Source organism: Vombatus ursinus, unplaced genomic scaffold, assembly GCF_900497805.2.
Source record: "Vombatus ursinus unplaced genomic scaffold, bare-nosed wombat genome assembly UNPS02014847.1, whole genome shotgun sequence".
NCBI classification, from domain to species: domain Eukaryota; kingdom Metazoa; phylum Chordata; class Mammalia; order Diprotodontia; family Vombatidae; genus Vombatus; species Vombatus ursinus.
Window position 1 is genome coordinate 12,387,038 of NW_020954625.1, and position 13,205 is coordinate 12,400,242.

At 41.2% G+C, this 13,205-nt stretch overlaps 1 protein-coding gene across 2 annotated transcripts in view; it reads right to left on the bottom strand.

Annotated features, from left to right (window-relative positions):
- Positions 1-6,271: 6,271 nt before the first annotated feature.
- Positions 6,272-13,205, bottom strand: part of ZNF365 (zinc finger protein 365) — a 32,859-nt gene continuing 25,925 nt past the window's right edge. Inside the window, exons 4-5 of one of the 2 annotated variants that reach the window (XM_027840526.1) lie at positions 12,196-12,233; positions 6,272-10,378 (exon numbers count right to left, since the gene is read on the bottom strand). In XM_027840526.1, the coding sequence (XP_027696327.1) occupies positions 10,117-10,378; positions 12,196-12,233 (300 nt within the window). In that variant the 3' untranslated portion in view covers positions 6,272-10,116. The remainder of the gene's footprint in view (positions 10,379-12,195; positions 12,234-13,205) is intronic. The other variant, XM_027840527.1, reaches the window with a different exon arrangement.

Below are 13,205 nucleotides of genomic sequence, written 5' to 3' on the forward strand. Positions count from 1 at the left end.
GGGAGGGGGAGAGGGAGAAGGGGAGGGGAAGGGGGAGGGAGAGGAATAAAGAAAATGAAAGAAAAGAAAGGAGGAAAAGAAAGAAGGAAAGAAAGAAAAAAGGAAGGAAGAACAAAAGGAAGGAAGGAAAGGAAAAAAGAAAGGAAGGAAGAAAAAGAAAGAGAAGAAAGAAAGAAAAGAGGAAAGGAAGGAGGGGAGGAAAGGAGAAAGGGAGGAAGGAAGAGAAAGGAAAAAAAGGAAGGAAAAAAAGAAAGGCAGTCTTTGAATTAACCAAGTTCCTATTATTCAATATTTTTCTAAAAAACCATTGGGGAATCTAGTTTACTGCATCCACAGCAGTTTCTTTGAGTCACATGCTTTTTGAATAGTTCAATTGAGGTTTAATGAGGTTTCATGATCCAAACACAGCTTTAATGACTGAAAAGTAGGACGAGACACATAGCCTTAATGCAGAAGAAACTTTTTAATATTACAAGTTGTAAGGACTGTAGGTTACGCAAAGGAAAAGGTTCTAGATTAAATAGTAAATACTGTGACAGGTCCATGACCTGGCTGATGTTGGCCCTGTCCTCTGGCTCAGATCACTGCCTCTCTGGGAGTTGCCATTCTCTGGGATCTTCGTGGATTTCACCCATTGTGTTACGCAGGATCTGCCCAAGGTGCTGGAGACCGTCCTCGGGCGCTTTTCCTATCTTATGGGTATCAACATACTGCTCTGGGGGTCTCTCTCTCATTGCTCATTCTCTCTTTATGAGCAGCTCACCACTTTTTTCGTGCTCATTCTCAATCGTTTGTTTTAAACTACTTATTGCAATCCCATTGTTGTTGGTAACATGTTAAGACATTGACAGCAGAGTGAAGGAGAATAGGATAATAATTAGAAGGGTTCAAAGGGCTATCAATTAATAGCCAGAAGATGCCTCAGAGGCCACCTGGTCACTGACTCATAGGACCATAGATTGAGAGCCGGCAACTATCTAAGCCCCTGATTGTAAAGATGAGGAAACTGAGGCTCTGGAAAGCTAATAGACTTGCCCAGAATCACAATGGTGATCAGTATCAGGGACAAGATTTGGGTACAGGTCCAGCTATTAATCTACTTGCTGTTCCTTGAACTTGACACTCTAGAATTGACTGCCCCCTGTGTCTAGAAGGCTCGTCTTCCTCACCTCTGCCTCCTAGCTTCCCTTCCTTCCTTCCTGACTCGGCTCAAATACCACTCCTTCTGAAGGAGTTTTCCTAGGTTTCCCTAGCTGCTACTGCCTTTTTCATTCAGATTACCTCCCATCCACTCTGTATTTATCTTGTATCTACCTTATTATTTACATGTTGTCTCTTTCCCCCATTAGAATGTGAGCTCACTGAGGGCAGGGACTGTCTTTATCTCTACTTGTATCCCCAGTGCCTAGCAGAGTGTCTGACATTTACTAAGTATTTAATAAATGCTTGTTGATTACCCAAATGACTAACTCCAGAGTCAGGGCTCCTTCTACTGTACTATACTGCCTCTGGGGCTCTGAAGAATAAGCTTTGATTCCTTACAAAGTAAAATCTCACCAGGATAAAAATGGCCCAAGACTCTCAGAATTCAAAGAAATAAGCTTTTCTTTCATCCAACCTCCACTGACGTCCGTGGCTGATCCATCTGGGGCCCAGCTGAGGGGTAGGATCTTTATTTCTGGTCTTCACAGAATTTCAGAGAGGTCATCTGGTCCAACTGAACCTGAACAGGAATTCCTCTATGATATCTCCGACGTGGATTCATGCAGCCTTCTCTTGAAGACCACTACTGAGATAGAATCCATTGCATCTCAAGGCAATCTGTCCTCCTTTGGGACAGCTTTAATTTGTTTGTCTTTATGTTAAGTCTAAATCTGTTTCTGTGACTTTTACCTACTTATCCTCATTACCCTCTCTAGAACTAAGCAAATGAAATCAAACTAACCTCTTTAAAGAGCTTGCAATCTTTGGAACCCTATTTAAAATGCACGCTGCTAGGATCAGCACCATCATCATCGTCATCATCATCTCTGTCATTTCATTTTCATCTTTTTTGAAAGAAAGACAAAAAAGTCACTAATCTCTATTTTAAAACATTTAATTTTCTGTTGACTACTGTACAGGTGGAGAAAAGGACTGCTTTTTTGTAATTGATGATGATTATCATCACTATTTGTATAGGAAGTTTGGCGTGATGGACATCGAGCTGAGCTCAATGCCAGAAAGCACTATGTTCGTGTCTTGCCTCCAGAGTCATACTGGTGGTATGCATGCCCCTGCAGTAGTCACTTACCCACTTATGTATTCTAGTCAACTCAGTCACAGGCCTGGCCCTGTACTAGGTTGCTGGAGACACAAAATCCAAGCCTATAAGTTGCACTGACGATGTTGACTAGCATTGGCCAAGAGACTTTCCCCACCTGGGAGCTCACTACACCAGAGAAATCAGGACTGGTCCAGTCCATATTTTGTTCTTATCTTTATATTCAGAGGAATTCAGATAGAAAGGGGCCCAGGACAATAGAAAAGCCACTCTCCTGTTATTGTCCTTTCAGAGGTGATGCTCTGTAAACTATCACACAAGAGGATAAAATCCATTATTTCAGTAATTGAGTGAAGTTTGTGATCCTCTTTTCTGAGGTCCAGGTGTTCTTCATGCCTAGAGGCTGTTTAACTCACATGTCAGAACTGCTTCTGAAAAGGGAAGCCTGTGAACACTGATGAAGATGAGGCCAATTGCGTGCTGATGTAACCCCCAATACCCACAAATGTATGGTCTGCTGCATCTGCCCAACCTCAGGGACAACTGGAAAGAGCATCAGACTTGGGAGTCAGGAGCCCAAGTCCCAGTTCTGCCCCTTGCTAGTTAGGTAAACTGAGGCAAATTGTTTAACCTCTCTCATAATGGTCTGCTTGTTCCATACACTTCTCCTATCACTGAGCCTTTCTTCTGGCTATAGCCCACGTATTCCTCATCTCTTCCTCTTAGAATCCCAGAGCTCAAACACCACATTTTCATGAAGCCTTTCTTCATTCCCCACCACCCAGCCCCCTGGCTGCTAAGGTACCCCCTTCCTCAACCACCTCCTATTCATTTTGCATAAATTCTTAATATACATATTTTCTGTCCCATTAGACTGTAGATAGATATAAATAAATATACACAAATAAATATATAGATGACAGAGTGTGTGTGTTTGTGTGTGTGTGTGTGTGTGTGTGTGTGAGAGAGAGAGATAGAGAGAAGATAGGCAAACATAAGACAGATAGATAGATAGACAGACAAATAGATATAGATGGACAGATAGATAAATAAAAGGTAGAGATAGATATGATAGATATAGCTAGATAGGCAAACAGATAACAGATATATAGAGAAAGGCAAACAGATGGGCATATAGTTACAGAGAGATAGGCAGATGGATAGAGAACATTCATTAAGTGCTTAAAATCTTCCAAGCACTGTGATAGTGGAATATAAGCTCCTTGAAGGCAGGGCTTATTTTACCAAGTCTTTGTATTCCAGTGCCTGGCACACAATAGGAATTTTATAAATTCTTGTTGATAATTTCATTGAATTGTACAATGGGGATAGCAACATGTGTATTGCCCACATAATGGGACTACAAGGAGTAAATCACTTTGTAACCCTTAAAGTGCCATAGAAATGTAAGTTATTCTTTTGATGGTCTTCTCTTTGTTAGCTTTCTCAGTCTCCTTTATCCCTTGTTAAGACACACAAAACAAGTTTCTAATAGGATAGACACAGTGAAACTTTATAGCTTTTGTGAAAGGCCCAAAGCCGCCATCCTAGAATCAGTCTAACCAAAGTCAAAGGGGTTCCACACCCCTGGAGTGGAAAATAAGATTTTTTTTTTCTCTAGCAAAAGCAATTCATAAAAGTTATCCAATGTTTGTTGGGGGTCAAGTGTGCTTACATCAATTAAATCAGGGACCCCAAGAAATTAAATCATGTAAATGAAAACACCAATAAGAAGTAGCTGATCTCAGGTTGAATATAATAACCAACCTTAGTCTCAGAGGTCAGATAATGAATCATATTGCCCTCACATTGGTAGAAAAGTGGGAGACAATAGCTACAGAATGGTGCATATGTTGTAAGATATGGTAATTGTGCTAGTTCATTTTGCTTAGTTTTTTTTTTTAATGAGGAAGGAGTCTATGGGCACAGAATCCATTAGGAAGTGATGATGGTATACGAAATAAAGGGAATGAATGACATTGAGTGGAGGAGGAAGTAAGGGAAAACATTTCTGAATAAGGTTTTGACTGAGGACTTCTCAATGTGGACAAACACACATTTCAGCAGTTCCACGATGCCGCTGCTATGGCAACTTCATTTGTGCAAATGGTGACCCACCCTCTGCAGGTCTTTTCCATGTCAACTAACTGCCCTATGCATCACGTCACCTTCTATGTGACCTCCTGACCAAAATTCCCTTCCCTGACCACCATTCCAAATGTGTGTTATTCTCTCCCATTAGAATATGATAACAATAACAATTATTATTGTTATTATTATAATCATAACAATGATAGCAGCATTTATGTAGCACTTTAAGGTTTACAAAGTGCTTTATAAATATTATTCTGGTTTATCCTCATAACAATTCTGGGAGGTAGGTGTTATTTTATGCCTATTTAGCAGTTGGGGAAACTGAGGCTAAGAGGGGTTAAGTAACTTCTCCAAGGTTATAAAGAAAGTCTGAGGTCAGATATAAATTCATCTTCTTCACTCCAGACCCAGGGTTCTATCCACTGCACCACTTAGTTGCCCACTGTAAGTTCCATGAGGACAGGGATGGTCTCTCTTGTTATATTTTTTTTGTCCTCAGTGATCAGCACAGTGCCAGCCCTTAATGATTTTTAATTCATTCTTCACCTGTATTCACACTATAAATTACCCACCCCAGACACTGGAACTCTTCTGCTGGGTCTGTGGTGAGGAGTTCAGAGAACAATGGTCAGACCATGAAAGGATGGCTAAAAGAAACTGGGGCTGCTTATTCTAGAGTAGATAGGACTAAAGGTTGAACATGAGAGCTGCCTGCAAGAATGTGAAGGGCAGTCAGTGAAGAGGAATTTCTTACTCTGCCTAGATCTAGATGGCAGAACCAGGACTAATGAGACCAGTTTAGCCTTGATGTTGGTTTAGACCAGATGACATCTTCCAGCTCTGAAATTTTGATTCTGTGACTTGCCTAGTGCAGTAGAAAATCTGGCTGGATTTGGCATCAGAGGATTCAAATCCTGTTTAAATTCCAGCTGGGCCACTTATACCCTAAGTCACCTTGGGCAAGTCACTGTAAGAGACAAGGTGCTAGAGTAGACAGAGCACTGTAAGAGAAGTGAAAACCTGGGTTCCAATCTTGATCAAGATATTTACTAGCTCTGTTACCCTGAGCAAGTCATTTCACTTCTCTGAGACTCAGTTTCCTCATTTGTTAAAAGAAAGAAGTGGCTCCATGATCTGAAGCTATGATCCCATGAAAACAAGGTAGTACTAGAGAGAATAATCAGCATGGCTACAATGGTGTAGATGAAAACATCGCTGAGAAGTAACTGACCTCAGCTTAAATGTAATAACTAACTGTCGTCTCAGAGGAAAAATGATCAAACACGCTTCCCTCACATTGGCAGAGAACTGAAAGACTATGGGTACATAATGGTGTATACATTGTCAGATGATGGTCACTGCATCAACTAGTTCATTTTTCTTGTTTTTTGCTTTAATGAGGGAAGTGGAGTCTATCAGAAAGTGATTGTGGTCTACAAAATGAAAGGCATTTTAAAATAATTCCACGGATGACAAGATTAGAACCAAAAAGGACATTTAGCACAAACCTCTCATTTTACAGATGAGGAAACTGAGGCAGAGCTCAAACGACTTGTCCAGGGTCACACAGTAAGAGTTTGAAGTTGGATTAGAAGCCAGGTGTTCTCGACTCCAAGTCTACCTTTTTAACTGCCATTCCACACTTTATGGGTCCCACTGTAATTCTTGGACTGATCATCTTTATCTCTTTTGACAACACCATAGGAAATTTTACATGAGAAGATAATGGCCACCAAAAAGTATCATTCTAAGTTTCAGGACTGTCTCAAGTTTGTGGGCATGGCAAATCATAGTTATTGTATATTCAACAAATTTCTTATTCAGAAACAAACACTTGCTTGGTGCTATGAGACCCAAGATGATATTGAACCATGAACAGTTCAAAGTTCAAATACTTCATCCATACACCACCAGTTACTCAGAAATATAGCTTTATTATTAGAATTTCCCATAGTCTAAAAACATTTTCTTTTAAAACTCTGGTAACAGTATATTCCAACTTCTCTACAACGGACTGGCCCTGCAGTAGGTTGCAAAACAGTATCTTTAAGTAACCTGAACTTAATTAAGACTTTTGTTAAGCATTAAGACTTTATAATCCAGTTTAAAAAGAAAAGAAAAAAAGTTCAAGCCTGAACAAATAAAAAAAAAATAGATTGATTTGTTCAACACTGAACGTTTTCCGCCATGTACCTTTGGTGCCACCTATAAAAAGTATCAACTTTAGCTGCGAATGTCTCCCTCAATATGTACAAACTGGGGCTGGTAACCCAGGGCACAGCCCATAGAATGACCCCACAGGAGCAAGCCAGGCTTCCCATTTCAGGTTTTCTTCCTTGGCTAAATAAAGCAAGAATAGATACATGGCACCCCACATGTGTGACATCCGTCCTTTTGGTGAGCTTAGAATTTAGCTGTAATTTGTTGTTTTTTTAATTCCTAATGAATGTATAGAAGACACATCAATTATATGTATGTAATACACAAAGTTCAGTTTTGTTTCCCCTGTCTAATTAGTGTAGAGAGATGGGTACTTTCAGGCTGACTAGAATATGCTAACCTTTTTGATTTCTTGCTGACCCATCCATATAATGAGGCCAGACAAGAATGTAGAGCAAAATATGGAGCCCTATTCACTTTACTTGGTCCCTCTGTCCTTGCTCTTAAGTTTATTTACCTACCAATTAGTAACAATTATGAGAGCTGAAGTGTTGGGTAGAGTTCATGAAATGGGTTTTAGGCACAAAGACTCCCAATCAAGGTTTAAAGGAATTTTCTAATTCCATGTCAGAGAGTTTGCTGGGGCCAAGGCCTTTGGGTCAGCACCAAGAGTGAAACAATCAAAAGCATAAACTTACTCTTAGCTTATGGCCTTCTATTGATTTTTGCTGATTGCTGTCTAGGATTTAGGGGATACTAAGCTTTTTCATGGCAAGAGTAACCTAAAGATTCTTTAATGCTTAGCATAGGACAGCTAACAGAAGCCTATAAGCTGAAATGAACTTTATTCTTTTGACCACAATTCTCCTGGTGCTAATTCCAGTTTCCTGGTCCCACCTTAAGACCCGGCGTAGGTTTGGAAAATTCCTTTAACTCCCACTAAGTCTCTGATTGATGTAAATCCCCCCAAACTCATTTTCAGGATCCTAGTCTACAAAGCCCCACAGGATGTGTATGGGGGCTGGGACAATGATTCCTTCTTCTACTCCAATAATGCTCCCTGATTGTGATGCAAATAAACCTAGAGACAAGAAGGAAAAGGCTAGGTAAGGCCCACATCCCTGCTAGCAACAAAAATCACAGCCTGTTCATTGCTCTGGTGTGCGCAGAGTTGTTCACTTCTCTCTACACATGTATGACACTCATGTGACATTGTGGTACTTTGGGTGATCACTGTTTGTCACCCGGAAGGAAGGGGTTGTTATTTCCTCTAGGCATGTTGAAAGAAAACTGAAGACGTCAGTTGCCGTAACTCAAAGGGACACAGAGAGATAAGTGTTTCTGGCCGCTCAACCCGCAGCAAAGCATTCGTTACGCTGTCATCACATCATACACACATTACCTGACAGAAAGGAGGGCATGCAATATAGTTGAGAACTCATTGGATCAGTACAGAAATTCTAAAGTGCAATTAGGTTATGAACAGTAAGAATAAATAGTGTCTGGGGCACATCAGGGCCCCAAATAAATATCTATGTTACCTTACCAATTTTTTTTTTTTTACAACATGACTTTCAACCTAAACAGTGACACTCATGGGCACTTTATCCACGGGACTCCTTCACATACACAACATGAACACCCCACCTCCATAACCACCAAGGTCGAGGGATGGTAACTCTTCACTATGACAGGTTTGAATACTGTGATGTGTAATGTGCACCAACTAGTTACATCTCTCATCAGACTGCTCTTCCACGTCATTAAATCCTCATTGCACATTTCCAACTTATGACTAGTCTGGTGCTTATGGCAGTAATGACCAGAGCAAAAGACTCTGACTAATTAATGTTCATTTAGTTAGATATCATTGTAATTATATAGGTCACTTAAAAATCACCCCCGCATACACACACACACACAAAGACACATATCTTTCCCCTCATCCCCCCTCCCCATGAGTATTTAAAAATAAATTATGCATGTACTGGAGTCATATATACATGGACCTTTGTCTTGTGGACAAGATTGACCTTGATCATAATTCCAGAAGGACGTCAGCACTTGTGAGCTCTTTGTGGGGTCTGATACTCTTACTGTGAAAAATGGTGGTTTAAAAACCTGTTCCTGGAAGCAAAGGATGATTCCGGGGAAGCTTCCAAATGGACACACCTTAGAAGAAATAGAAGTTACTCTCCAAGGAGGCCCCTAGTGGACTGGAGGGGGCTGGCCTAGCCTCATTAACTTCAAGATCACTTCAACAGACAGGCTAATACATTAAGCATACCAAATGTTAGGGTCAAGGCAAGATTAGTGGGCATACTAATCATAAGAGTGAGGAGAAGCTCTAAGGAATGAAGAACAAGGCAGCCTGGGAAGAAAGGATATCAGAGAGAAATTCACATCCATTTACTACGACTGATAGGAAGCAAGCACTGTCAACAGAGCACGTGCCACAGGCGGAAAGCCGTGCTGATATTTCTAGTATCTGCAGACCCAGGATACGGCAATACTAAAGAAGATGCCCACTGGTCAATGCAGTCAGGCAGACCCAGGGGCTGAGAACTCCGAGTGTTGATTCAATAGGCAGTACAGCCACAGGTGACTAAGGAGATGCTAGTATAAGAACATGCCGGCAGCATCAGGCTGTCTGGGTGCAGAATATACAGCCGTAGTAAAGGACAGAGATGAACCCAAATCAGGCTCTACGTGGGATCCTAGAAGCTGGGAGGGACCTAAGCCCAAACCCAAACTTGTCCAAAGTCACACATCTCATAAATATCAAGGATGAGATTTGAATCTAGGTTCTAGACCCCAAATCCCGTGCTTGTATCAACAAATCACGCTGCCTTCTAGCAGAATAAAAAACATAACCCTATAACCAACATTTTCACTTGAGTAAACTCAACAGCAGCAAAACCTCAATGAACCAGAAGGTTGAGTAAATAGGGGTTCTGGTCAATTGATTTATTCAAATTTATTTTTAAACTGTGAGTCAAGAAGAAATTATAGGACTGGGGGATAATAGATCAAGAGTTGAAAGGAGACTCAAAGGCCATCTAGCCCAACCCCCTGATGTTACAGATGGGGAAACTGAGGCCCAGGGAGGTTAAGTGACTTGTGTAAGGTCACAAGGTAGTGTCACTTTTTTTGTCTCAATCTTTGTTGTTAGGGGGAAAAAACTTTATAAAATTCATTTTTATCTTAGTAAGTCAGGGAGTATAGCTGACTAGTCCTCTGATGGCTAAGGCCACTATGTAGCCTTAGGTACAGAAAATCAATGATCACTGATTAGCACTGTATACTTACAAGAGGGAGAGAATTAGGTAGAATTGTTAAGAGTCATCAAGCATATACTGAGGATAAGGGTTTGGGGCATTAATATGAGTTTGTTTATTTTAGTGACTTGCCTCTAAAGTGATGTGGTCCTCAGAGGTGGTTAACTTAATGCTGTGGTTAATTGAGGTCTAGTTAACTGAGGTTTTCCTGTTCACACAAAGTTAATGTGTCAACCATGGGACTGGCTGAGTGGTTCCTTGATCAAGTTTCTTTCCCTTCCCCAAAGCTTAGGACTGGCAGCTCAGAGATCCCCACCCTCTTCAGATGATGTTCACGATGGCCAGCGACTTTTTTTTGACCATTTTTGCCTTGACGTTGACTTTCCTGGCTGGGCCCAGAGGCTCGACTTTCTTCAGAGGTCTCCAGAGCTCTCTCGGGGAATCAGCAAGGTCATGGGCAAACCGAGCTGACTGCACACTCCCTCGTTCGTCCTTGGCTTTCTTCAGGGAATTCCTTCCCTTTGGGTGGAAGTAGGCCTTGAGGTCGGGGTTGTGGCCTGCAGAGTGAGGGCCCCCGCGGCACCTGCAGATTGGAGACAAACATAGTGAGGACCCTGCCTCGGAAAACTTGTAGGTGCTTGACTTTGGTTTTTAGAGCCCTGATTTTAAGCTGGAAAAAGGCAAGGACCATAAGTGGTGAGATAGGTGCTCTAAGTAGAATCAAGGCTATGAAGAATTCAGAGAAACTTGGCAAAATGCACATGAACTGATGGAGAACCAAGTAAGCATGGGCAGAACAACGATTTACACAATGACCACGATAACATAAAAAACAAACAAACAACAACAACCAAAAAAACGAACACTGAAGACCATCAGAAGTCTGATCAATGCAGCAACCACGGCACGGATGAAATTTTACCTTCTAGTGGAAAGGTGGGAAGGATGCATGAGAGGAATTAAGCATACGTTGTCAGCCCCGGCCAACACGTGGATTTGTTTTGTCTGACAAATTAATTTTGCTCAGTTTGTTTGTAATTGTTACACAAAATTGTTTTGTTTCTTTGTTATAAGGTGGCTTTCTGTTTGATCACTGTGAAGTGATAACAACGTAAAAATGAAAGCATCCCTAAAATCCCCAAATAAATAAATAGCCCCCAGGACTTAGTCAAAAACAGGGCACATGCACAAAGTCCCTTGAAATTCTCCATAAGTAAGCTAGGAGCTAAGTGGTGCACTTGTATTAGATTAAGATGGAGGAGGAGGGTGAGAGCTCACATTTATACAACATTTTCAGATTTGCAAACCACCTTAAATATTTTGCCTACTGAGACTCAGAAAAGATAAGCTAGTTGTCTAGTCTCACAGCTGATATGTAATAGGACCCAAAGTCCAGTCCAAGTGCTTTTCTCCCTAACCCATGCTGCCTTTCATAGGAAGTATGAGAGTAATGAGGACACTAACAGCGTCTGAGGCAGTAAAGTATCCTGAAAGAATACTGGATTGATACCAGAGGACCTGGGCTTGAATCTTGTTTCTGTGACTTCCTAGCTGTGTGACCTTGGTCAAGCCCTTTACCTTCTCTGGGCTTCAGTTTCCTCCTCTGCTAATTACTTCCTATTTGTCCTGAAGATATCTTGCTTTGCATATATTTGTTTGCATGTTCTCTTCTCCTGTTAGATTGTAAATTCCTTGAGGGCAGGAGCCTTTGTCCTCCCTGAGGGCACTGTCTTTTGTCTTTTTGTATCACAGGGTTTAGCACAGCCCGACATATAGCGGGCATTTAACACGCTTATTGAATGAGGAGGTTGGACTATTTGGCCTTCAAGTTTCCTTTGTTTGAGCAGAAATATGTCTGAAGTCTACTTTCCTGACTAGTAAACCATCTGCTATTTCTGTCTCACTTTTTCCTGGTTTTGGCCTATACTTTATCATCATAGCAATTAAATGCTCCCAGTGAAGATTTAAGAAATGAGAAACATGGTGGTAAATTTCTTCCTGACCTCTACAGTACATGCACTCTATGACTGTGTCAATGCAGGCTTGTGTATGTCTAATTACACAGAGTTATAACTAGGTGTTTTGGTGTTTTCGGAAAGACATAACCTGAGAGGATGGGGAGCTATCGAATTCACCTGGGTTTTGACCACAGGGATAACTTCTTGTTTTAATTAATTAGCATTAGTGCCGATCTCAGCTGTTTCTTTATCACAAAAGGAATCTATGTGCTGTGAGCACCCTCTCAATTTCAGCCCCCAGGAACAGAGGTCTGATTATCAAATCCTAGTTATGGCTCTGTGTAGACATAGCATTCATGTATCATATAAAAGTATGCAACATGAAACCATGCTGTATTAAAACCTAAATTAAATAATCAAAAACATAAATATAAGTACATACAGGCATTTGGGTTTCCTATTTGAGGCGATGTCTGTAAACTGAAGAAAAACAAATAAGAGAAAAGCATTACTTCACAGGTGGGTTGAACAGTTCCTTATTCTCCCCCAAAGGACTCTGTACACATTGTGAGGGCCCATTGGGTTGGCCACACTGCTTTCCATATGGGAGACTGACAAAAGAATTTCAAGGCTGATGCTCTTCTCACACAAGTATCCAGCCCGATCTCTCTCTCCGTCATGTATCTTTGCTCTGAGACTTATTTCAGAAGGTTATATCATTCCAACATGCTGGGTAGGGCCCCAACATGGAGAATTCATGGAAGGACAAGGACCAAGGTTGCACAGGATGAGAAGGCAAAGATGGGTCGCAATCTCCACTGGTGAACAGAGTACTCATATTGTTGAGATCATATATTCATGAAAAAAATATCAAAGTATAGAGGCCGCAAGGATAATTCCTACAAGATTAAAGGAAAATAGAATTTAAAGCAGAGAAAATGCCCTGTTATGTTTCCATGGCTCTGGGCTATCTCTGCAGACAATTCACTACCCTTGACACATTCTAGGGAAAACCAGACCACAAGGCTGAGTGTCAGAATTATAGCATTCCTAAAATGAAAATGTACAAAGACAAAGTGAATGCTTGGGGCTTTGGCCATCTCCCATTTAGGTTGTTTTCTAGGCATCATAAATTATGTAATAAAACCTTTGCATTTTTGGAGGCAGACCTCAGAATATCTTCATTTGTGGATGAATCCCATCCTTGGCAGGTCCTGATTCAGCTCACACCAGCCAATGGATGGACACAGGAACACCAGCTTTCGCTTCCCAGCACCCAAGGGTGCTCATTCCCACGAGCAGAGACCCGTGAGTATGAGCGATCAGACAAGTGCAGTTCTGTCTGGGTCATTGCCCTACTCAGTAAACTTGGGGAGCTCCTTACTGAATCCAGGATCAAATAACAAGTCTTTTGTTGATTAAAGTCCTTCACAACCTGGTCTCTTCACACCT